At 39.0% G+C, this 27,639-nt stretch overlaps 2 protein-coding genes and 1 long non-coding RNA gene across 4 annotated transcripts in view; 2 read left to right on the forward strand and 1 right to left on the reverse strand.

Moving 5' to 3' along the window:
- LOC136248636 (cysteine--tRNA ligase, cytoplasmic-like) overlaps window positions 1-2,002 on the reverse strand; it is a 37,489-nt gene extending 35,487 nt beyond the window's left edge. The window contains exon 1 of one of the 2 annotated variants that reach the window (XR_010697788.1): window positions 1,856-2,002. Coding sequence is in view for 1 of the 2 variants with exons in the window: in XM_066040400.1 (XP_065896472.1) it covers window positions 1,856-1,949 (94 nt within the window). In the remaining variant the exon portion in view is untranslated. The remainder of the gene's footprint in view (window positions 1-1,855) is intronic. The other variant, XM_066040400.1, reaches the window with a different exon arrangement.
- On the forward strand, window positions 1,928-25,679 carry LOC136248637 (ruvB-like 2). Its single transcript, XM_066040401.1, has 15 exons — window positions 1,928-2,028; window positions 2,084-2,132; window positions 2,185-2,240; window positions 3,211-3,279; window positions 3,330-3,402; window positions 3,450-3,579; window positions 6,388-6,454; window positions 6,505-6,611; window positions 6,665-6,758; window positions 23,534-23,657; window positions 23,702-23,796; window positions 24,851-24,969; window positions 25,017-25,136; window positions 25,190-25,319; window positions 25,482-25,679. The coding sequence occupies exons 1-15, from the start codon at window positions 2,014-2,016 to the stop codon at window positions 25,623-25,625; spliced, it is 1,392 nt and encodes a 463-aa protein (XP_065896473.1). The 5' UTR covers window positions 1,928-2,013; the 3' UTR covers window positions 25,626-25,679.
- Window positions 4,105-6,381, forward strand: LOC136248641 (uncharacterized). The gene is made up of 3 exons (XR_010697790.1): window positions 4,105-6,081; window positions 6,141-6,182; window positions 6,234-6,381. It is a non-coding gene; the product is annotated as an uncharacterized lncRNA (long non-coding RNA).
- Window positions 25,680-27,639: the final 1,960 nt, after the last annotated feature.

Here is a 27,639-nt window from a genome sequence, read left to right on the forward strand (position 1 = left end):
CGAAACAGAAGAGATTTGATACCTCTAGCCAATCAAGAAACAGCTTCAAGTGTTGACAACCCAATACCAACACCAATAGAAATTCCAGACGAAACTTTTACTACTGTTGCAGATGAAAACCCTTCTGTAGTTCAGACTAGAAGTGGAAGAATTTCTAGACCTCCTATACGGTTTGTTGAGAGTGAACAATGACAAACATTTTGTAGCATGCATCATACTTAAGGAGGGAGATGTAGTAGACACATTAGGTTTCTATGGTAATTATGTAATTGGTGTGATGTAACCACATACCATACGGAGGGAAACTTTGGAGGAGGAAAAATTTGGCGAATTAAGCAAAATGTCACTGTTGGCGAAATAAAATTTGGCGAATTGTTAGTAGAGTGCACGCCCTATTTAATTAATTAGATTACTAATCATTGTCTAAAGCGAGAACTGCATGGGAGTGCCACGCCTCTTCAGCAGGAGTCATCTATAACTAAAAGGTAATACTATATAGACAGATCTACACCCTCTGGAAGAGTGAATATCGTATGGTAGGACTCACTACTTGTCACACCCGTTTCGAGGTGAGGTTTGAGGATACCACGTGTACAGTAGCTAGCTACCTAGTAAGGTAGTCGAGGCAGGCTTGGCTCTTGCGTGATTCCTGGCTCAGTAGCCCTTGGTCGAGTAGAAAATTGATTAGTTCGAGGCTTGGTTTACTATTTTCTTGACCAGCAAAATATTCGGATGGGGAAAATTTGGCGAATCCATGGTCATTCGCCAAATTTTAATGGCGCCAAAGTTTCCCTCCATACAGTAATGTATGATGCATCCTTAGAGTTGTTGTAGTAGGCTTTATGAGTTGTTGTGTAGTTATTTTATGAGAAACTAGTTATAGTGATAGAGCAAATACTATTACAAAAGCCATGTTGACTAAGGTAGTGAACAAGAAGGGGAGTGACTGGGACACAAAATTAGGTCCAGTGTTAATGGCATACAGAACAACTCCAGTCCTCTACAGGAGTTTCACCATTTTACTTATTGAATGGGTGTGATGCCAAGTTATCTTCTGCACTGGACTTTTATGCTAAACCACCAGCAGTGGCAGAAATAGCTCAAGAAGGCAAGAGAGCTGGCAAGACAAAGCATTAAGAATTCACAAGGTTCACAGAGAAGCAGTATGACAAGCATGCCAAGGAGCCAGGAATCAAGGTGTGTGATCTGGTGATGTTGAAGGTTGACCCCAAGTTTAAGCTAGATCAGGCTTTCCGTGGTCCATACAGAGTTCATCAAGTCACTTCAACATGTGCCCAGTCAACCAACCAGAAGATTTTTGTGTCCCTGCAGAGACTGTCGTGTTGTGAAGGAGGAGCCTCACTGGACGAAGTGCAGCCGTGGCTTGGTCATGGGTTGACTAGTTCTAATGATGGAACAGTAAATACAAGTGATGATCGTGAGATTACGACAAGAGGACGACGTGTGGTGAAGCCAGCTCGATACCGGGACCCTAGCAGCTTCCCAGAAGGTTCAGCTTTTCAACAAGGGGGGGGGGGGGGGGGGGGGGGGGGGGGCTGTAAGGCACGTGATCTGAAGAGCAGTGACACGTGATCCACCACGTTGTAGCTTTGACACTTTTATGCTGAACTTAGTAATTGTATTAGGCTATGTTTTTGAAGTCAATATTGTTTGAATTTGATTGTTAAGTAATTAAAACTAACTGTTAAGAGCGTTTGTGACAACAGAGACGGGCTAGAGGCGCGACTGGGAGCAGATATCAGACTTGACACAGGGTGGTCAGCACACATGGTACAGGAGACCTAACACTTTACAGTAATGTATTCTACCACACTACACACACAAATCAACTTACTAGCAAAGCGAGTCGTAACTGAATTTACTGCGTTGCGTGCTGCCCTGATTGACAAAAGACCACCGTTCAGGAAATAAGCGCCCCTAAGCCGCATTAGTTCTAGCTAACGCCTCCTTGGTAGTTCTAACTAGCGCACATTATAGGGAAAGGCGCGTGTGATGGCCACCAACACGGTAAGGTTGTTTGCTGTTTTCTTAGCTCGCTAATGTGTCATATTTGCGTGCACAGCCTATTGTACAGACTGAAGTACGGGACATAACCCGCATTGAGCGAATTGGTGAGTGTTTTGTACTGTTTCTGTGTTGCCATTAGCTACCACCAAACATTAGGTGCCCACTCGCACATCAGAGGATTAGGGCTGGATGATGCACTGGAGCCAAGACCGGTTAGTAATTCATTGGCCATGTTGTTTCATGGCCACCTTTTTCATAGATTGAAAAATTGACATAAAAAATTGCCACTAAAAACTTTGGGCACTAGCTTCATGTTTCTTCTAATGCATTTAACTACTGTTCACCTGTAAATATCTTCTCCAGACCTAGTTCAGAAACACACTTGGCTGCCAACATGTTGCCGTTTTGTCAACCCTACTTGTATTTTGTTATTATGTACTTTTGTTTATATGCCAACCTTCCAATCCTATACTCTGGAGATTTCTCATGTTCTAATTCCTGGACATGATCATTTTAATGTTCAGATTGAAAAGCATGATTACAGCAGATCCTGATGCTGCAAATTAGTTATCAATTTGTTGTTGTAACAAAACAGAATGTGATTTGTGTTTGTACAATTAATCTTTTGATGAAGTAATCAAACAATGTCTCTTATTGTATATGTCACTATCTCAACAAAAACCCGACTTGTTCGCACAACTTCCAAAAAAAAATTAATTCTCAACATTATCTGCAGTATTTAAGGAATGGATTACCAAAGTTTCAGCCTTCTGTGGTGAGTAGTAGTTTTGGAATTATAGTGCTAGACAGTAGGAAAAGCAAAATAATCAATTTGTACAGCAATTATACTGAAAATAAACTTACATAACTTCCTTTTGCATTAGTCTACAATGTTGCAATTTGACTTAAAATGTTCACCATGGATTAGCAAATCAGCCAAGTTATAGTATTAGCCCTAAAAACTTGCATATATTTTTTGCAGCATGTATAAATTTATGATTTTTTTTCAGTTTTCTCAATACGCACGCTTGTGCGAACAAGTCGGATGTTTGCTGAGATGGTCACATAGTTTAAATGGCCTTAATAAACCTATGACTAAAACTTGAGATGGTCACATACTAAACAATATGTGTGGCCCACTATCAGCTCCTGATTTAATGCCTCGTGTTTCTATGGTGACAGGTATCACAAGGTATGGTGGGGCAGACATCAGCCAGACGAGCTGCTGGTATAATATTGGAGATGATTAAGGTGATTAGGGGATTACCCTAGATGTGAGATCACTTGGATGTCATTCTTAGGAAGGTAAAATAGCTGGAAGAGCAGTTCTTATTGCCGGGCAACCTGGAACTGGAAAAACTGCCATTGCCATGGGTAACCATCCCATTATCTTTATGGTAACAGCAACATTTGTATGGTAGGCATGGCACAAGCCCTGGGGGCAGATACACCTTTTACTTCAATATCTGGTAGTGAAGTATTCTCCTCAGAAATGAGCAAGACCGAAGCATTGACACAAGTGTTTCGTCAGTCCATTGGTGTACGGATAAAGTGAGTGCCAGTCAGTGTCGTAATGGTGACTAGGGTAAACACACTGTTACACCTCAGTCTGTGCTCAAAATATAGACTTGATGCAGTGTCATCATATAGAACTTCACTTATGATGAAAAGGTCAACACACAAGTGTAAGGAAATTATTGTCATACAGTAGTACTGTATAGTAGGGATCATGGAGGTTTGGGCTTTCTTGTCCAAATATATCACCCAAAACCAGCCTCAATTTTGGTTTCTTCACTGTTTGATGTTGCTCATACATTTATAGCAGCTACAGTATATGCATCATGGACTTACCTTTGTGACTACCACATAAGTGTTAATCATGGTAGTGCTTGATGGCATCAGTCCAACTGGTTGTCATGAGAGTCGTCTCTAATTTCCATATTGACTGGACTGATTGCAGAGGCACTTCTTGTACAGGCCTTCATCTAGGAAATGACTCGAGGGGGGGGGGGGGTAAATAAAATTTTACAAGAGTAGGGGGGAGCAATAGGGGGGTCTCTGGTTTATTATCAGCTACCTGAGAATAACATGCCGCTCCAAGCGTTATTGGGTTTTAGACTTTCATAGCAAGTACTTAAGCGTAACATGTCACTCCAGAAATATTTGAATTTCAGATTGCTTCTGGTACATTCTCAGTTACAACATTCCCACCTTGTATTTTAGACTCTCTCGGGTTGCTTTTGATGCATTTTGAGTCACTTTCATTTAAACTACAGTACAGTGGCGGAGGAAGTAGTTGATATGAGGGGGGGGCTGGGCTGACCCAGACTTATTTCTATAGTTTGGTAAGGTGAGACCAAAAAAAAAAAAAAAGGTCACAACCAACTAACAAAAGCTTTCCACCTCACCAGCTACCATTTCTAGCTGATAAACTACATAAAAATCCTTACATAGCTCGCTACACACTGACTACTTTATTAAAGTGACTGCTCTATTAGAGTATCTCAATCTTTATCACGGTTTTCAGCCCCACTCCAAGAAAGATAATTTCGGTGTGATATCATCTAAGCCCCCTAGCCCCCCCCTTCCGCCACCTATGCTACAGTATGCATACAAATTTTTGAGGACATAATTTTCGCGGATTTCGGGGTTGCTTGGTATTCTGTGAATTTTTTATCCTTGAAAATTAACAATTGTGACCCAGTCTGGGAAAACCGGTCTTATCGCCCAAGTCAGCAGTTTTGATTTTTCACCCAGAACACAAAGCTACATGAATAAACTATCTAATTTCATAATCAAAATCAGCTAGACTTGAGTGGTCTGGTTTGCTGGCTGCTTTTCCCAAGCCCAGTGGCGATCCGTATGTGCGGTGTGGGGCCTTAATGGGGCTCTAGTCAGCCTGGGAATGAGTGTATGTGGCTGTACAGCTCCGTGGTATTGAATAAGTACCTCTGCTGTGAATTTCCTTTTATTTTAGCCAGTTTTGATACCTGAATGGCCCATAACTTGGCCTAATTCATCCCAAATGTTCCTCTTCAATTTTTAGACAGCATCTTTCCCGCCTTCCAGGTCCCCGCCTTCCACCCCTTTTGGAGCTCGCCTGATACAGCCAACCTCAGTTTAAAAACTATCTAAAATGGCGAGAAACTTAGCTTTTGACTACTTCTTCAGTGGATGATCTGGAAGGTAATAAATTGTTGTGAAACATGTGAAAATTTGGTACGCGTAGCTACCACCATTGGTAAGCTACAACACTCTGAATATTTAAAACCGGCGTTTCTCGATACTTTCAGATGGGCGATAAGACCGGTTTTCCCAGACTGGGTCACAATTGCTCTATGCTTTCTGATAGATAACCTCAGTGAAAAAACAACTGATCATCGAAAATGAAACCGCAAAAATCCTGAAATTTGTCAATCCACGAAAATTACGTACATTGAAAATTTGTATACGGTATTGCTAAAATTTGGGGGTAGGGCCTAATGAAATTTGTAATTTTAGAACATATATGTATGTACGTGCCCCTTGTAGGAATTTTGCAAGCTAGTAGGGTTAGTTGCAATAAATATCACCTGAAGTATAAATTTACTTTCTAACTTATTTATTGCATTACTGCACGGTGTTCTTGTGTTGACACTTGCCTCCCTCCTCTCTCCCCTCCCTTAAATTTTAAGTAATAGTGCATCAGAAGTCTTGAAATTTTTCTATGAAAATTTCTGGAACAGCATGTCTTTCTCAGGATGCACCAGAAACATTCTTCTGAGAGATACAAGCATGCCTCCAGACCCCCTAGATGCCATGTGCATAAAAGTAAGTGGAGTGTGCTTAAACCCCACACTTAAAAGTTATTTTGATAAAACACAAGTGAGAGCAAAGTTGTCATTATAAGTCCATACAATGAGCAACATAACACATGCACAAATTTTATTTGTAGTGGCCACCCTTGCCAGACAACATGGCATGGCATTGCCCATCCATTACATAGGAGCAGGCACAAAATAGTTGCAGCAATTTTGTGCAAATCCAAGTAAAAGCTTTGAAATTGTATCTAATGTGAGTAGTGCACTTGTAAATGGGCAGTTGATTTCAAGACTATTTTCTACATTATGCAGAGCTTAAATATCAGCTCAAGTGTTCTTTCAAGGTGTTCAGAGGTTTGTCATTGTTGTATTTGACATTGTTTTAGACATTTTAATTCTCCCCAGTCCATTTGCAAGTCCGTTTTCCAGTTCCTTACAACACATTTTAGTCATATCTAGACTAGAGTCAAACTGGTGTATAAGAAGTTAAAATTTAATTAGGGGTCATATTATATAGCCTGTCAATGGCTGAAGTAACATATCACAATTATGTTGCTAGGGAGGAGACGGAGATCATAGAAGGGGAGGTCGTCGAGCTACAAATTGACCGACCTGTTACTGGAGCTGTGAGTAGTGCTAGTATTGTCATGGTTACTGTAGTCATGGTTATCACCAGGGTAACAAGGTGGGAAAGTTGACTCTTAAGACAACAGAAATGGAAACAGTGTATGACCTGGGCACCAAAATGATAGAATCATTAACTAAAGAGAAAGTGCAGACTGGGTGAGGGATAAGTGCCCTGTGTTACCATAGTTACTAGTTGTTAATTGTTATAGTGACGTGATCACAATAGATAAGGCTACAGGTAAGATCACTAGACTTGGAAGGTCCTTTACTAGAGCAAGAGATTATGATGCCATGGGACCACAGGTAAACTTTTCTTTTAATTACACCTCAATTACATTGATTATTGCTGCACCATACTTTCGCAGACAAACAAGCCAAAACAGTTACAACAAATAAATGTTTTACCACTGACTGCTGTGTTCAGCACTTTCTTTACTGTCACACGTTTCTTACTGGTAACAAATAAACCATTTGATCACTTTCCATGAACACACTGGAATGCAATTAGATTACATCACAAAATTGTTTTGTGCATAGTAGTGGTGTGCGATATCAGGATTTTCATTTCGATACGATAATAGGGTAAATATCAAAATTTCGATAATTTTTAATTGCGTGGGTGGCTGATATTTATAAATATACAATTTACACTGCAAAACTATTGCATAGAACCAATATTAAGCCTAGAAAACTGGTAGACAAGCTTTTAAAGTGGCTAGATTGTACAGAACCAACCTTCATTTCTAGCGTGATTGCGCGATCACACTAAATACTGTTGATTTATCGAAACATTCTTCGATATTTCGATAATTATCGAAACTTTTAGATAATATCAAAATCTACAAGTGGTATAGAAATCAATACAATACCGATATTGACAAATTATCTCGATATCGATATTTTTTCGATATATCGCACACCACTACATAATAGTGCCAGTCACCTGTGAGCAGGCTGAGGCAAAAATTGTACTATTAACGTTATTTGAAACATTGCTGAAAGCCTATCTTGACAATCCTACCATTTCACAAATCTGTAATGAACCATATTTCTTCCTTTACCAACACTTAAGAGCTCTGTACTAGGGGAACAAGGATCCTCAGCTCATGGAATTGTTAAACTTTTGTAAAACAGTTTGTAATTTAGATTCAGTCCTCTATTACACTAAGAATTTGACTAAATTGGTGTTTGTTTCATCGTTGAGTCCACGAAGCGATCTGAGAACCAATATTCCAGCAGTGGGCATGGAATGTGGGCAAAAGTTTATTTGCCTCCCCCACACAAACCATCTGCACCTCCCTTGTTTCCCTACTTCTAAATATGTGACCTAGCCTGGGAAAACTGTCTATAAGTATAAGGAAAATTAAAGATCATAGAAAAAAAAAGTAGGGAAACAAGGGAGGTGCAGATGGTTTCATTGCTTGAATCATTCAAGCAATGAAACAATGATGGGGTTACAACATAGCTAGGTGGGAGCATCCCTACATTGGTATATTAACACAATTATTTTATTCATAGGGATTTTCCCACCAAGTACATCATCATTCATATCACTGCTGTGAACCATTATGCCAAATACCAGTTATTAACTGGTGTTGTCTAGGTCAGCCAATTACTTTAAACTGGTTTTGCCCACCCACTTGGTAAACAATGGTGTACAGGGTGCGTAGGTGAGAACCACAGCCTACACCCAACCTTCCCTGACTTGACCATTAGGCAGCAATCTTCCTAACTGGTCAGTAAATGGCCAATCACCGACTGTTATAATCACCACCTGAGGTCTAAAGTTATATCTTGCAATGAGATACACCAAATAATCAATCCAGAGGAGGGTGTACACTTTTCCGATATTTCAACACAAAATCATGTCGTGCTGTCCTTCTTCCCAACTAACACATGACATGGTTGTCCAGCATCTCCTGCACGTGACACACCTCTTTGAATTCAGGAAGTGTGGTACTCTCCTTGGTGACTGCTTGATGGGCTGGTGTTCACCTGTGCTAATATGGTGTTCTACCAGCCTAATTCTGCACTACTGAGAGCAAACAAACCACAAAATTCCTTTACCAGCTCCTCCAACTACAACAATTCGTTAACACTCTCCAACTAAGGAGCTCCTCAACTCATGAGGTACCCTATATATATATATGCTAGCAACCATCTGCTTTTCCGTCTCAGCTGTATGGGTTGGTCTTATGATCACAAGGGGCGGTATCAGCATCAGAAGTAGTTTAGCAACTTAAGGTTACGGTATAGTCACGGACAATCATTCAAAATTTTGAATGTCTATTGATACTTTTTGAGAAGGCCATAAAACCAGCCTACTGAGTCTAGCAGCGTGAAAGGTTTAAAGTGAACACAAAGCCCTTCATATTTAATGTTTTTATGTCTCTACAGTGTAGTTTGAGGCAGGTGGAACACTGCAATAGGGTTGGCAATGAAAAAAATCGACCCCCTTTGGATTAACTTGTTACTTAGGAGATGGAGTCTACCAATGGTCTAGTTTTAAACGGTGGGTTCGGTAGAGACCAAATACCTTTTGTATGGGATATAGCCGTGTCGTAAATTTTGACGGATTTCGGCTCATATTCACAAAAATGGGCAGGAACATCTAGAATGTTGTCCAGTACTTGTCTGGGTTATTGAGTGACATGCTCTACAAAATACACTTGGTAATTCGCTGTACTTCAATTTTCACTAAAACGGCGCTTGATGGGTCTGCAATGAAAAATCAACCCACTGAAACTCACATAACAAAGTCCAAGGTTGTTTTACTAACTCCCAGACACCTTTTTGGACCTTATTAAGTGGAGCTTTACAGTGTTTACGTGCCAACACAAGCTGATGCTTTCGCTCATGCTATGATTAGAAACTCGCAGCATCTGTATATGTATCCATTTTCGATAGTATGATGACCACCACGTAATATACCATTCATGGAAACACTGAAGTGTGCTAAACAGCATCATTGATGCTGCTGCCCATTTTTATTTAAAAACCTGAAAAATCTCGAAAATTTAAAATGCGCTACAGAAACAGCAAGGGGAATCACCGTATTATTACCCTACGATATTGATGTAGACTTGGGTAGGATTGATCACCCAGAGTTGGAGAAGAAACTATAGAGGTTGATTTTTTCATTGCCAACCCTAACTACAAGTTGTTGTAGCAAGACAGGTAAGCCAGCCCCGTACATCACTCAGCTCCAGCTGCCACTACCATGTTTTCCATCGCCAAATGCAGCAAAAGTTGTAGGCTCTATGGGCAGTCCTGGGGCATGATGATACTGTACATTAGGTCCTGTGGAAATGTTTTTGGCGTATTTCTTCCCAGTGACAGAGATACAAGCCTTCAAAGAACTTGTTTCACTCGAAGAAACTACTAAAAGTTTAATAAAACATCTTCACAAACAGTAACTTAAAATATCGCTTCCACAGTACCTAGATATTTTAGTTGCTTAGTTAATCGTGTTAAAATTATGGCTGTTGATATTTAGCCAGTCATTGCTTCTTCTTTTTAAAAAAAAACTTAGAAAAATTTGTGACACAAAAAGGTATAAGAAACGAAGAAAAATAGTGTGATGTGACCTAGGCTCGAACCCACACATCCAGGTTTGGAGTACCCACGCTCTACCACTGTACTACCGGTGCTTGCTGGCTACTCATCTTGTTTTTGTACTAGTTAAATGTTACAAATATATAGTCTAACCCATACCAGTGAAAAAGAAACCAAGGTCAAACCCAACCCTAATGCTAACTGGACGTTTGCCTGTTAAACTTTCACTGTCTGTATGAAAATAAGTTATTGGGTGAGTTTGAGGCAAGCTAGGGTTGGCCCAGCTTTGTCGGGACGCTCGCTTTGCTCGCTCCAACCCTAGCTTGCCTCAAACTCACCAAAAAACTTACCTTCATACAATTAGTATGTTTTGATACTAGAGTTATAGGTGACACTTCCTAATGTTTATACAACAAACAACCTGCTAAATAAATATTTGCGCCATGACCGGTGACTGGCTAAATACCCACTTCGTAAAATTATAGGGATTCAGTAATCCATTAGTCTGGTTTTTGGCGGCGCGTTTTTGAAAATCACCGCTCTATCATGGACTTCACACCCAAAAACAGTTGTTGTTCTGCAGTATAAACAAACAAGTACAAATAGTTGTATTACTTCCATAACACAGTTGGTGAAAGTATGTATCCCTTGCTTGGTTTAGAGCACGTTCTGTAATTTGTTCACCCATGCATTAAAAAATATACTTAAGGTGCCCAATTACATATTCTTCTTCTAATTGTACAGGCTTGACCCCCTGGTTATTGTGACCCCCTGGTTATTGTGACCCCCTGGTTATTCATAACTAAAGTAACAGTTCCTTTCATATGCACCAATCCACTGAGGTGTCAAAGTGGTACACAGCATGATTTGACACTGGTTGGTGACTAGTAAGGATGTTGGATTACTGTATATTACATAGAGAAGTCTTGTTTAGCGCAGCAATAGTACTGAAGTGTTATCATCATACAGCACGGTAGTACTGTATATTAGGGATCATGGAGATTTGTGACTGGATCTGCGAAAACCGGTCTTATCACCCAAGACAGGAAGTTTGATTTTTTCACACAAACACAAAGCTTAATGAATGCACTATCAAATTTCACTGTCACAGTCGACCAGAGTAAAGTGGTCTGCTTTTGCTGGCTGCTTTTTTAAAGCACAGTGGCAAGCCATGCAGGTGGTCTGGGGTCTTGATGGAGCCCTGGCCAACCAGGAGATGGCTGTGTGTGGCTGTACAACTCCGTGGTGTTGGACAATGACCTGTGCTGTAAATTTCCTTTCATTTTAGCCAGTTCTGAGCCCTGAATGGCCCATAACTTGGCCTAATTCATCCCAACATGTTCCTTTTCAATTTTTCAACACCATCTTGCCCGCCTTCCAGGGCCCCACCTCCCACCCTGTTGGAAATGACTAAAACACGGAACGGACTGGGAAAACGGACTCACAAATGGACCGGAAAGAACTTCCCTGAAAACGTTTTTTTTTTTTTGCCATAGAAACTCACTAAATCACATAACAACAGCCTTAAACCATAGATATTATATACTACGTACCCAGGATTGCGTACCGACTTCATTAACACTTATCAACACTGCTATCCGCGTTGTACAATATACAGTCTTCTGTTAGTAATCGTAAACGTTTCCCGTAAAACTGGCCACCTCCTGGCGATTTTACTAATACAGAAGATTTAACCTCTTCAATGTTATGTAAACAGTGAAAGGATACACTCGAGCACTTCTCAATAGACTGAATTACCAGGAAAATGCTTGAAATACAGCATAAGCATCGTGCAAGTGATTTTACAAGCCTCAAACTCGCCACCATATTTCATCGAATAACGACTCAAAAAACAACCAAGCTACAATCGTCATGCCTATCTTAAACAATTCGTCTGTGTCCACTCAACCAACAGCATCATAGTAAGTGACATATTTAGCTATTTAACAAGAGCTGAGATCCCCAAACACCTTCCAACAACACGAAGTGGATACCACTATTTTACCACTCAGCTCATGCCGATTTTCTGGCTTTGACACTTAGCCGATCAGGATCTGTTCTCTGGCCATTGGAACTGTAGAGGGTAGCAGATATGATGCTGTTGAGCTCCAGTACTATGCCGCCTAGTACAACACTCACTTGTATTCTTTTGTGTTTTTATGATATGAAAAACACTTGCGCGGTACACTACAAAGGAAAAGTTTTAACGAGTACAACGGTGATCGTTCCTTTGATAACCAGCGGTACGCAATCCCGAGTACATAGTATATACTATCTATGCTTAAACAAACCTCTAAACGTGTGACCATAGATAATAGATACCCCTACCTGGATTGGAAGCACACGTATAGTGTCCATACAAAAGTACGTGACTATCCGCGTTTCGCGCCTGAAGTTTTGAAACACTCTTTCTCACTCGAAGATTCTGTTTTACTGTCTGGATACAGCTCGGTTGTTTTAACCAGTAAGTTTAGTAGATTGTTTCTTGGATGGCGATTAGCCTACTACTGGTATAGGCGCTTTCCGTATAAAAGTATTTGCACATGTTTGTGAAAATGGCAGGTTGAACAAGTCTAGTTTAAGGCTGATGCTTATTAGCTACTAGTGCTACGTGTACTGGTATGGATTTCATGGTTTTTTTCACTGAAATACGGTATATATATATATATAAATACAATAACTATTACAATTACAAACAACTATTACAACTACTTATAGAACTTTACGTGGGCGAGGTCAAAGGAAAAAGTGTACTTTAAATTTCATAAAGTACACTCTCAGCCAGCCAACTGCTTCATCGACCGCAGAGAGTGCTTATTGTGTAGTTACCCCTAAGCTGTAATCCCAGCTTGTCTGTAGAAAACAAGTGACACATTGTGTTACAGTTATTGAGTCTCATCATGTTTCTTCAGTTATAGACCAACCACAAGAATCTTCGTCATTTTAAAACCTCAAGGATCTTTTATCTTTTGAAATTTTGTACTAACAGCAGAATGCGAAATTTTTTACATCTTTTAATATTATGGTAGCATTGTTTCTAAATAATGACACGCATTTAGGATCAATACAGAAGGAAAACAAGATTGTTGGTATGACACCAATGGATGGTCTGTTGTTCTTAATCTAATAAATCATCTTAGCAACTCTAATCTGCGTGGTTAGTTTCACACACACTAGTGGAATAGGCAAAACGATACCACTGCAAAATTACTAAGTCATGAATTTGTTAAAGTGAAGACACAGTGCATTATCACTGATAATATCCCCATCACTGCCAAATTTGTAGAGGCTCCAATCTACTGCTTATAAACTGTTATAACTTATAAACCGTACAATAAAACTATATCAAGACACGCGGTAGTGTGTTGTGCGGCCAAGAAAGCCAGTGTACCACACCATGAGTATATTGACAGGAAAAAGGAAAATAGCATTTTCATGTGTGCATAGCTCCATGGTGTCTTCTCCAAAGCATATCATTTTTGCATTATAGCTGTCCGCCAGGTAGAGTATGCCACACAGCAAATTTGATTAATTCACACCAGCCATTTGTGAGATATGGACATTCAAAGTTTTGATTTTAATTTCTTTGTTTCTCTTCTTAAGCTGCAGGGGGGGCTACGGGGGCTTCGATTTATTTTCACAAAAATTGTTAAATGTGTAACTCAATTGGCTTGATCTTTGGCACAACTGAAGAGCATATAAGGTGAATTCACATACCAATTTTGCTGTGAATCTGATGAATATCCAAGGAGTTATGAGCATTTATTCATGTAAAAATAGATCAAACTTCTGTCATAGCTACAGGATAAAGCGAGTATGAAAATTGTTGTGTACACAGGCTGATCATCATAGCAGTGCCTTTTGATGGTTTGAATAGCAATAAAGCAACAAATATAAAATTGTGGGATCATGATACTCTAATAGAGCAGTCACCACGAGTTAAAAAATGCACAAAATATCGGGAAAAAAACTTATCAGAGTTTGACCTCCATACCTAACACCTGCACCCTTAAACTGCTATCTTGGCTGATCACCTCACTTAATTTCTGCTTTATAAATGAAAATTCTAGTTTATAAATAAGCGTTTGTAATTTCATAGACCTACCAATAGAAGTACTAGATTGTTTTTAAAAATGTGCATTCTATTAGGGTCATTCCATGCACAATCACCAAAGAATTGTAATGACCCCCCTCGGATTTTGATGAAATTTGGTGTGTATGTAGTACTTATGGTACTTATTCACCATACCAATTTTTAGCCCCCTGCACCACATGGTTTCTGATTTATGACCACAAAAATTTTGAATATTTTATGAAAAGTTGGTACGACTTGCATTACAAAATCAACTGTAGCTCACCACTGTATTAATATTTTGAAATAAAATTTTCGGTGAATAAAGATAATTAATTGATCAATTTAAAAATCCATAAATTATGGGATAGCAGCTTAATTAAACTTTTCAAAAGTTGCATAAGAAACTTTGATCCTACATATTTCAAAAAGTGCTGCTTCAAATTCTTTGAATTTTTTACTGAATGATTATTGTGTCATGGTCTATTGTTGATAAAATTTTTGTGGTGGGGTCACAATGGGTTCAGGAGATATAATTAAAAATGTTGTAGCTTATAGTGAAGTATTGTAGTCTATTATTGCTTTAAGGGAGTGTACACCAGTATTAACCATTCCTAATAAGGTCATTTCAGATCTGTCTTACATAATGAAGATTTTGAAATGCAGTGTAACCTGTATTAGTGACCACCTGTATTGAAAAACCATCCTTAGTTTACGAAAGTTTAATGCATATTAATAGTCTTCGGTTAACAACCAGACACATCCTCTAATTATGAAATCAAGACCATTTGAACTCTCTATGGAATTACAAGATAGGTGCTATTATTTAGCAGCATGCACAGAATTATAGCAGATAACATTGGACAACTTATAATGCTGATTTGTACATACACAGAGGACACTTTAATTCACTTCAAGTTAAATGTGTGCATAAGCAACTTGTGAAACAGGCATGTAGCTAGTACTATTTTATAACTGTGATGATATAGTGTGAAGCAATTTTGTAGCAAGAGTCATTTCTTTCTTTGTCAAAGAGTACACACGACCACTTCTCGTCCTTGGGTCTACAAGAGTTAGAATATGATCCATTGGTATAGTGTGGATATTCTGTGGCTCTGAGTACTTGAATGAGTTTGATGGACCATGTGGATGCAGAAACGTCAGTTGTACTTTGTTTGTATCACAGCAAACTTTAAGCACACAAGCGAACCACCAATTCCCTTCATGTAAACATGTGACAAATCCAGCAATTGATTCAGGTGGAATTTCATTCTTTCCTAGAGCCACTCTCTCTTTCCTGGAAGTATGAGATGAAGAGTAAAACTTTACTTCCACTGTACTGTCTGAAACTGGCACAAAACAGTGTAGTTTTCTTGTACCAGGAATTGTCCGTGACAATTGAAAGCGACCTTCCAAACTACTCAATTCTTTCCTGTAATCTTCATTGCTACAATAACCAAAGTGAGCAGCAGAAATGTTGCTACATGCCCAATCAAACAACTGACGTGCTGTCATGAGCTGATCATTGTATGGCCTTTGTAAGCTGGCACGAGCAGCAAGTCGTTTGACTGTTCCACCTAGACCATCACATGCTCCTTTTCCATGTGAAGTGGCTGAAAAATGCCATTCAGCTTCAACTCCAAAATCATCTTTGTGGTGACATAAGTTTAGGAAATTCTTCCTATTTTTGTACTGTGGTGCAGCACCATCAGAGAAATAGATAATTTTACAAGGGTGCAATCTTGCCGGCAGGAACTGTTTCAGAAAGGTGATGAAAGATCTTTGGAATAGGTGGACAGCAACAGTATCATGGTGGAGACAGTCAGAAATCACCACATAACTCAAGTGGCGTAGTTCTTCAGAATCCAGGTAGTAGGCGACAAAGGGATGTAGGGTTGCTGAGGAATTGTTCCAATGAAACCCTTGGGCAGCATCTTGTAAAATAAAAGAATAATTCTCTGAAAAATCTACAGTGACTAGGAACTCTCCCATCTTCAAAGTTGTCTTACAGTTTGCATAGAATGATGCCTGTTCTGAGGCAATAAATGAATGGGGACGCAAGAGCTCTATCTTCTTACAAAAGGTATCAGCAAATTCCTCAATAGGGGAACAAAACGTCTCTAGTGTAGATCGATCGGTGGACACCCACTGCTTATAAACAATCTGTTCAACATCGATCTCATCAAAGTGATTAAGTAGGTCTTCCTTCAAAATTTCAATCTTGGGACAGGCATCACATTCTCCTAAATAGCACCTAGGATGTGGGGGGTTACACATTGTCTTCCCCAAACAGTGGTGATACGTTGGTAGCTCAGGTATCTGCATCTCCTGGACCAATGACATCAACTTCACATTCTGATGTATTGTACACACACAAACTGAGTGAGTACCACTTGCTCCTGCTAATACACAATGTTTTGGTCTCAGCTCAGCAAACTTTGAAAACCCAATTTTGTAATTTGGGAATTTCTCTTTGAACTCACGGTACACCTGTTTTAAATCACTCAGGACCAGTCGCTTTTGAAAATGCTCACATTTTCCCTCCTTCTTCACTGACACGAAATCCTTCTTTCCAGGCATAACACGACTAATCTCATCAGATTCATAGAAATTGCAAACAGTGGTAAATGTTTCTGGTGAAAGTGAAGGTCTGCGTGATGGACCAGGAAGAGAAAGAATGCCTCGTTCCTCTACCAGCTTCTTTGATTGTCGTGCTAAATACTCCGAGACACCAAACTCTTGCTGTATTTTTTTCACTGTCCAACTCTTTGGTAAAACTGTTAGTACTTGAACTTGCTCACTTCTTCTATTTGTTTCCCATAACTTCTCCTTTAGTTGTTGGATCATCTCAGTTCCATCATCCATAGGTGCCATTGGGATAACTGTTCGCTGCAAGGCTTCAGTAGTCTTCTTAACCTTCTGTCCACAGTAAACCTTTGAACGGCTTTTACACTGAGAAAATGGCGTCTCACCAATCTCTGCTAGACATACATTAAGTGAAGATACTGCTTCTGAACTATAAAAGAACAGAGAATCAGATTGTGTTGCTTGTGAGCTAGAAGGATTAAGCTCAGAAGCAGCAGACTCAGTGACATCTAGCCAAGGTGACTCCTTACTTAGTTTCTTTCTGCATGTGTCACAAATCTTCATATCAATAGTAATATTTGGAGCTCTTTCACACATCCAGGCTGAAACAGGTCTGAGATTCTTCTTACGGCTACTCCAAGTATGGCCTGGTATATCAAATGGATTGCAACAGGACTGAGCCATGGAGACAATAGGAGTAGTCACTGCACACTTCCAATATCTAGTTAGCAACTGAATATGTTATACCTGGTAGAAAGTTGTTTGCTCACTGAAGAATCTTTGCAATGCATGTCATTGCAATTTGAACAATGTCTTGTATGACTGGAATTTTATTAGCCAGCTACAAGTATGCAATTAAGGTCTGAGTATGTCCATCTATACAAACTGGGTCCATGAGAACACTGTAGAGTTAAACTTTATTAACTAAGGTGGTTTTCAATACAGGTGGTCACTAATACAGGTTACACTGCATTTCAAAATCTTCATTATGTAAGTCAGATCTGAAATGACCTTATTAGGAATGGTTAATACTGGTGTACACTCCCTTACAGCAATAATAGATTACAATACTTCACTATAAGCTACAACATTTTTAATTATATCTCCTGAACCCATTGTGACCCCACCACAAAAATTTTATCAACAATAGACCATGACACAATAATCATTCAGTAAAAAATTCAAAGAATTTGAAGCAGCACTTTTTGAAATATGTAGGATCAAAGTTTCTTATGCAACTTTTGAAAAGTTTAATTAAGCTGCTATCCCATAATTTATGGATTTTTAAATTGATCAATTAATTATCTTTATTCACCGAAAATTTTATTTCAAAATATTAATACAGTGGTGAGCTACAGTTGATTTTGTAATGCAAGTCGTACCAACTTTTCATAAAATATTCAAAATTTTTGTGGTCATAAATCAGAAACCATGTGGTGCAGGGGGCTAAAAATTGGTATGGTGAATAAGTACCATAAGTACTACATACACACCAAATTTCATCAAAATCCGAGGGGGGTCATTACAATTCTTTGGTGATTGTGCATGGAATGACCCATTAGCAAGAGTTCATTCATAATATTTGTGTGGGGGAGAGTGTCTAACTGCCAGTATGGCCTGTATAACCTTTGATTTCACAACTTTTTCACCCAGGGATTTTAAGGCCACACCATTTTTTCAGAGCTTGGATGTTTTTGTGTGGTATCAAATTACTTGCTATAGAACAAGGAATTCAATTATTGAGTTGTTATTTACACAACGGCAACCAAAAAGCCATTATATCTATATAAAGCTGAAAAGCAGTCTGTCCGTCACGCCGCTTGCTCACCAAACTTGGTGCAAATCGACACAATCTGCGCTGACAATGAAGCACTCATCATCCAACTACTCTTAAGATTGTCATCATGAGTTCACGTGTGCTTCCGTTCATACTCTACAGCAAGTAGAAGGCCAAGGTGTAGAAAAAACTTGAGCAACATTCATCTGAAAACCACACCACATACTGTTCAAGTGGTAGAATACCTGACTAGCGTGTAAGAGATCTTGGGTTCGAATCCATGTGTTGGCAGATTTTTTTTCTTTCTACTCAGTACCTTTTTTGTGTACACCTTTTTAAAACACAACTTTTAGCTCATCGTATCTTGGCATGCAAAGCACATATCGGCGCGGGACTTTAGCGAAATTAAACGCCCATCATCTGGCAATTCAAGTATCAAATCAATGCTTGCTTTTGTTTGTTCTTTATAGGGCGATGAAGGCACTGGTGTAGGGAAGGATTACTGAAAAGTTGAGCTACATTCCTATCAAAACCTTTCAGGGAATTTAACACTTTTGCAATTTCGTAAGTGTGAATCTGTACACTGCATGTTTTTATAAGCGATTTATGTGGTGCCACAATGGTGGTGGATACCCATATCGTGCCTCAGACTGCTGTACACGTGACAAATTTTATTGAACAGGGTGGTAGCATAGGTAATTTCACTTCGAGAATAGCGAAATACTGCAGACACACATGCACAATCACACTACGCATTTTACACCAAATTGCAAGAAGTGCTACTGCTGATTGTATGAATCTTTAAAAATTACGTGGCGCATGCGTGTGTGCACACACAAGATTTAAAAACATTTTTTCACGGAACAGGTTGCTGATGTCAGGGACTAAGATTCCCAACGTAAGCAACTTGTTCCATGAAACAAAACATTTCAATTCTTGTGTGCGCATACACGCATGTGTCATGCGATTCTTGCAATCAGCAGTAAATTCCCTGTACAAAACCACAGATAAAGAACTGTGGTGATTTGCGCACCCCAAGTTATTATAACCAACCTGGCCTCCTAAGTCATAACTTTTTTTTCACTTTTGGGACCTTTTTGATTCACCTTTTTGTTAAGTCTTCATCTACAAACTCTTGTGCTTAGTTTTTCAACACTGGCACTTAACTGCCTCATGTCATAGGGAGGGACTCTTATAACACTTTTGGGGTAGGGCAGGTGAATTGCCAACATATTTGTTCATCTGTGTGTTGGTCCAGTGTGTTGTATTAGAGTAGGTAAAATCATCTTTCACCAGTATCCAGAATATCTACATCTTTGTTTTAAGCACATGGGTGTGCACTGACATGCAAAACTGTTTTTTCAGATTTACCTCATTACTGCTGTAGTAAATAGGAAGTTTGCATGATTGAACAGATACTACTGTGCATCTGAAAAATGATATTACTGGAACCATGCAGATACTGTAGTTTACACTGAGGAACTGCTGGCACAACTGTTTCACTAATCCTGCTTACATCAGGATCATACATTACCTTAATGGTCAATTACACTGTATGTGTTTTAAAACTGGTTTTTTGTATGGCAAGAGGTATATGTGTCACTATATAACACCAGAACTGAAAGTGCATAGCATGGGACAAGTTCTGAACCTTTGTTTGCCATGCAGTAACTATTAATTGCAAATTGTGTTGCTTTAAATTATGCCCAAGCTCAGTTTTCTTTGTTGACAGTAAGGTAAACATCATGTAGAAACTGAAACTGCATGTGTGAAATGGCATAAGGATCATGTACTTTAAAGCACTATCGACATGCAATGCTATACATCTTAGAGTACAACCCTGATAGCGTACGAGAGAGCATAGGTTTAACCTGGTCAACCTTTGCCGTAGAATGCACAGGAAGTAGCTCTACTTCTTGGGTATTGTTTTACTGTTATATATAGAAAGCAACACTATCAAGGTTACAAAACAGGTTGTACTCTCTAATATGGCAGATGTTGCTATGGCAGCAGCTCACCTGCAAAGGGTCTATAAATCATGATACGCAATATAGTTTGATTTCGTATCAATACATCAATAAAATCTCAACACGATATGATACATGATCCATATTCCAGCACTGAAGTTCTCCAATATAGCTAACAGCCAGAAATTATATGTATACTATACAGCTTTGTGCACAGATGGCAGTCACCTGCAAGAATAATTATATCCTGACTGTTTTTCACATATCAGTATTGTCAAGAGTTCATAATATTTTTTCTATATTATGAACTCTTGCTATTGTCACTGTACATGTATGTGGTAATAATGATAATGATAATAGCTACAGACACATTCTTTCGTGCACTACATTCAGATTGCCAGACCTGTCTGCATGCATAAAATGTTTCAGTATTTTGTGATACTATTGCTAATCTTTTACATTTCATTTCCAGTGTAATAATTATAATTGTTGTACAAATGTTGCTTATTGTTGAAAAGGTGAAACTGTGTAACATTGACCTGCACGTGGGAAAGGTATCAATGCTAGTTACTTTATAAACTACAAAATTGACCTGGGCAAAACCACACATAAAATTTCACAACTTAGTACTGTGTATATAATAACACAATAAACATTGCCAACCTGTTGATAGTTGCACATTATCTTCAAGTCTGGTTTTCAGGCGTTTCAGTGAGTGTGCACGAGGCCACTGATTTGAGGTATACATCAAGTTAGTAGTCCCAATATCACTTTGAAGAATCATCTACGATGCTTATTATCGACCATCAAAAAGTTGTGATAACGCCATCTTACCAGCAATCTTGCATGAGGGACTGGTTATCCCTGTTCCCATTCACTTAAGAGCATGACTGTTACAGGTAAACACAGGCATTACTAAGAGCATGACTGTTACAGGTAAGCACAGGCGCTACTAAGAGCATGACTGTTACAGGTAAGCACAGGCGTTACTAAGAGCATGACTGTTACAGGTAAGCACAGGCATTACTAAGAGCATGACTGTTACAGGTAAGCACAGGCGTTTCTAAGAGCGTGACTGTTACAGGTAAGCACAGGCGTTTCTAAGAGCATGACTGTTACAGGTAAGCACAGGCGTTACTAAGAGCATGACTGTTACAGGTAAACACAGGCATTACTAAGAGCATGACTGTTATAGGTAAGCACAGGCGTTACTAAGAGCATGACTGTTACAGGTAAGCACAGGCGCTACTAAGAGCATGACTGTTACAGGTAAGCACAGGCGTTACTAAGAGCATGACTGTTACAGGTAAGCACAGGCGTTACTAAGAGCATGACTGTTACAGGTAAGCACAGGCGTTACTAAGAGCATGGCTGTTACAGGTAAGCACAGGCGTTACTAAGAGCATGACTGTTACAGGTAAGCACAGGCGTTACTAAGAGCATGACTGTTACAGGTAAGCACAGGCGCTACTAAGAGTATGACTGTTACAGGTAAGCACAGGCGCTACTAAGAGTATGACTGTTACAGGTAAGCACAGGCGCTACTAAAACATTTGACAGAAGCTACAGAGTGCTCAGAAAGTGATGCTACATGCATTTATGATTGATTCTTCCATATGGCTGTTGTGGCATTGAGTGGGTTTTAAATAACTTGACAAGTAAACGCCGCACCTCAATAGTGGCCACGCTTGATTGGTGTCACATTTGATTTTGAACATAAGGGCTTCAACATCATTTTTGAGCATCAAGTGGTAGTCAAATTCTAATAATTGCCGAATGATTTTTACAACTAAGGTATTATCTGCCTCAGTGGTATCTGTGGTATGCTCCAGTCAAAAGAGTCAATTAAATGCCTTTATAGCAGAATCCATATAATAGTACAGGGTATTTCCTATAGGCTGGAGTATTCAATGCTGCAACAAAATTCACCAACACTTCAGCACAAGCGAGCTACAAAGGTATGGCACAGGCCAAGTGATTACCATGTATCAATACCACTTCTGCAAACAGGAGTTTAGAATCACTCTGTCGATGATGATTTTAAACAGCAGTTCCACAAAGATTTTATTTATGAGTGCTTATAATCAGTGCTTTAAATTTTAAAGGTGCTTATTTGAGGTATATTTAGTCTATATAACTTCAATTACCATTTTCTCTAGGTATATTAAAAGCGCTATATTGCTCTTTTTTTGACAAGAGCCCTTCATTTTATTTTACTGGCTTCACTGAAAAAGAACAGAAAGAAAAATGCATACTTTTTCAGAACGTGAAAAAGTAAAACTTTCATACAAAAACTACAGGTGTAGGCTAGTATGTACAACAGGTGTAGGCTAGTATGTACAACAGGTGTAGGCTAGTATGTACAACAGGTGTAGGCTAGTATGTACAACAGGTGTAGGCTAGTATGTACAACAGGTTTAGGCTAGTATGTACAACAGGTGTAGGCTAGTATGTACAACAGGTGTAGGCTAGTATGTACAACAGATGTAGGCTAGTATGTACAACAGGTGTAGGCTAGTATGTACAACAGGTGTAGGCTAGTATGTACAACAGGTGTAGGCTAGTATGTACAACAGGTGTAGGCTAGTATGTACAACAGGTGTAGGCTAGTATGTACAACAGGTGTAGGCTAGTATGTACAGCAGGTGTAGGCTAGTATGTACAACAGATATAGGCTAGTATGTACAACAGATGTAGGCTAGTATGTACAACAGATGTAGGCTAGTATGTACAACAGGTTATAATATAACTAAGTTGATAACTCATCAATTTTCGGGTCCTCAGATGGCTTGAAAAGTAATTATTTTCCTTGTACAAATACTGCAAACTGTTTCAAGAGTGCCTACATCATAAGTGCAATGTACATTGGGTCCACAAAAACTGTTTCCAATAAGTTAGTGTTGTACTAATATCAAGAGTACATAATAACCTCTTTATTATGTACTCTTGCTAATATCTATCACTGTATGTACAGTATAATAGTAGGAGTGTTATTGCACTTATTTGAAAGATATAAATTTCAAAAATTGTTTAGCTTAAATTTTAAATTTGAAGTGATTAACAGAAACCATACAAGTGATCATGACTAGTGAAATGTGTCAATCTGTTATGATTTTACCAGACCAAATTTGTTCAATGTCCTGAGGGTGAACTTCAGAAGAGAAAGGAAGTTGTTCACACAGTTAGCCTTCATGAGATTGATGTCATCAACAGTCGAACACAAGGCTTCCTAGCTCTATTTTCTGGTGAGTTGTCATGGTGACTGTTGTATGATGTAATGTTGTATCAGGTGATACTGGAGAGATCAAAGGTGAAGTGAGGGATCAGATTAATGCTAAAGTAGCTGAGTGGAGGGAAGAGGGGAAAGCTGAGATAGTTCCAGGGGTAAGAGTGTCATTACAGGCACTTGACACCTACATAATCCAGACACTTAGTTAAGATCCCTAAACAAAACCCTAACCCTTTGTAGTGGTGTGCGATATCAGGATTTTTATTTCGATATGTGATATTGGGGTAAATATCGAAATTTCGATACGATTTTTGATAATTTTTAATTGTGTGGGTGGTGTAATGCGTGGGCGGCCGATATTTTTAATATGCTTGAAATACAATTTACACACAAACTATTGCATAAAACTAATAATAAGCCTAGAAAACTGGTAGACAGGTTTTTAAAGTGGCTAGATAGTACAGAACCAACCTTCATTTCTAGCATGATTGTGCAATCACACACTAATGCTGTAGATTTATCGAAATATTCTTTGATATTTCGATAATTATCGCAAAATATTATAAATATCGAAATCTGCTAAAGCAGTATCGAAAATTGATACGATAACGATATCAACAAAATTATCGTGAAATCGATATTTTTTCGATATATCACACATCACTAACCCTTTGGCAACACCTTACACATAGAGTAAACCTTTAAATGGTCTTATGACAAAAGTGTTCAGCTGTTGTCTACGATTTGTGTTTCTACAGAGATGTTCATAATAGAACACACAATGAGGACAAATACTCTAATAGAACACACACTGAGTATAGCAAAACATTCTCTAATTGACAGGACGGATAACTGGTACAGATCACCAGGGAGCTCCCATTGGTAAACTAGACCATACACCTAATTTGTGGGTCTGTTAGCAACAGGACTTTTTCTAGGGAGAGGCAAAGTAGGCATTTTACCCTCTAGTAATTGACCTTACATTTTACTGCGTATGAAGTATATCACCAAACTCAATCTCATGAAATACTCTCAGACTCTCCAACTAAACCCTGTTGATAATGGAAAACTATTTTATGGAGAAATCACTGAGTCTGTAGGTTATCACAGCTTTAATGTATTACTATCATTAATCAGGAGGCGTATGTATTGACTACTCACTTATTGTCCACATACAGATACTCATTGTGGCACATTATATTACTACAGGTACTGTTCATTGATGAGGTACACATGTTGGATATTGAGTGTTTCTCATTCATTAACCGAGCCTTGGAGGGTGACACTGCCCCTGTACTAATCATGGCTACCAACCGTGGCATCACTAAGTGAGAGAGCAGCCTCTATGGTTGCCGTGGTGATGTTGTTGCTATAGGATACGAGGCACCAACTACAACAGTCCCCATGGTATCCCCCTAGACCTGTTGGACAGGCTTGTGATCATATCAACCAAACCTTATAGTGACAAGGAGATGAGACAGATACTAGCTATTAGGTACTACTTGGGTGGGCACTATTTGCAGTAAACCTGTTTAACTGGTCTATCAGGTGTGAGGAGGAAGATGTTGAAATGACAGAGGATGCTCAGGCCATTTTGACACATATTGGCATGGAAACATCACTTAGATACGCCATGCAACTAATTACAACTGCTAATTTGGTGTGCAGGAAACGCAAGGTGAGTCAGCTGGTGGTGGGTGTGGCTCAGCTAGTAGTGGGAGTAACTAGACTAGTAGTGGTTGTGACTTGACTAGTGTAGCTCAGCTAATGGTGGGTGTGGCTCAGCTAGTGATAGGTTTAGCTTGGCTAATGGTGGGTTTAGCTGCTGGTGATGTTGCAGGGAACTGAAGTTGAAGTGGATGATATCAAGAAGGTGTACTCTTCATTTTACGATGAATCACGCTCCACACAGTATTTGAGGGAATACCAACAAGAGTTTATGTTCAGTGACAATAGTGAACAAGTTGTCATGGATGCCTCTTAATATGTTGTATATATGCTGTGAACATGATAGTAGTCATGATGTCATCACAACGAGGATCATGTCATCACGAGAGTCATGTCATCACAACAAGGATCATGTCATCACGAGGGTCATGTCATCACAACGAGGCTCATGTCATCACAATGAGGGTTGTCATGTCCTCTAATTTAATTGCTTGACACAAGTACAAGGAAAAATTAGGAATTTTAAGAGATCAATAATATCAAGAGTAAATAATAGAAGATTATTTACTCTTGATAATATAAAGTAGTGATACCAGGGAGGTCAGCTACACCTGAAGATATAATAGAGGGCAATTAATCCCAGAGAGAAAACCATCGTTAGGATGACCAAAACACAATTACCATACCTTGACATATGACTATGTGCACACTACAAACTTGACAACACATTAACAACAACAGCACTAATTATAATTCAAGTATTCTTATCACATACTAAAAATATGCTGGTAGTTTTCTGAGCAGCTTTGCTCAAGGTGAACTTATACCAGTCACTACAGATTGTTCAATTATAGCTTAATTGTAAGACTGTTGGAGGGAGTTTGAAAATGGCCCAAGCAGCGAATTTCAATTGTTGAGTATATTATACCCTAAACAATCCAGTTCTAATTGATGCTCAGGTGACTAGATTTGTGCTCACAAGTAGCTTGTAGATGTTCAGTGTAGTTGAAGACATGTTAGCTCTTACAATTACAATGTTGCTCATCACTCTGGTTGCTCATTGTGAGGACAACAAGATGTGGTGGCATATGCATGGGATAGTAGTCAAAGGGGTGTCACTAGTTCTGTAACATCATAAACTACAGCACCTCCACAGTGTATAATATCTGATAATAAACACATCAGAACTTCATGTCAATATGTATCTGCCTTACAGGACAGCCATTCAGTGCAAAGTTGTGGGAGGATTTATGAATTAGCTATGACTATCAGACAAGTATGTAGCAAATGTTGGCCCATTACTGCAATGTTCTATTGATTGATGGTTTATTACCTCTAAACAGTCGGACAAAGCGTTCTTCCTTGCCAGAGGGGCACACATACATACAACAACATAAAACACAACAAAGATACGTAGAGATACTACAAAGACAATAAACACAGCAACAGTTAGTTACTACAAACCAAACTATAAATTAAAATTTAATAAATCAGTCATTTTCCTTAAGATGCTGTAACGTTCACTTCTTAAAGCCATAATAACTATTTTGCTGCATAAAGACGGTAAATTGTTCCACCAGTAGGTCCCTTTGAACAAAAAAATTTCTGTGTAAATAAAAGTCTAAATCAACATGGGACAGCTAAATGAGGGGCAGTTCTGGTGTCATAGTGTGATAGTTAGCCAAATTGAATTGGTAATATAGTATTTTTCATGTTACTATGATAATGGCAGCATAACATAAGCGAACAATGGTGTTGGATCAGTGATTGGATAGAAAGCCACCCAAGGCTCCTCCGCAAAGGACTAACATAGTCAAACTTCCTCAGTCCATAAACAACCCTAACAGCACGATTAACCATCCTCTCCAATCTGGACTGCAGATCATGACTCAAAGATGGCTCCCAAACAGACACCGCATAGTGTAAGTGAGATAGTACAAGAACTGAGTTTCAGAATAGCCACAGGTAGATTCCTCTGATGGCAAACAATGAAGTATAAATAATCTGACATTTTCTTGCAAAGAGTTGAAACATGAGAAGTCCACTGAAGGTCATTGTCAATTACAAACATCCAAGTACTTCTGAGTAACAGCCTTTGTTATAGTATGTACAAGTTGAGCTGTATCCTGAAAAACAGCTAAAATTTAAAGGTGAGTTTTTTCTCAAGAGAGTTAGCATTTCAGCCAACCAGATGATAAGTGGTGACAAACAAAGGTGTCAACAACAGACACGCCCATTTTGGTTCCATTACAAGTTCAGGAAAGGGCATTGCACTTTTGTGGCTTTCCCATAGCTCAACTTGTACACACTGTAACAAAGGTTGTTACTCA

Source organism: Dysidea avara, chromosome 3, assembly GCF_963678975.1.
Source record: "Dysidea avara chromosome 3, odDysAvar1.4, whole genome shotgun sequence".
NCBI lineage: Eukaryota > Metazoa > Porifera > Demospongiae > Dictyoceratida > Dysideidae > Dysidea > Dysidea avara.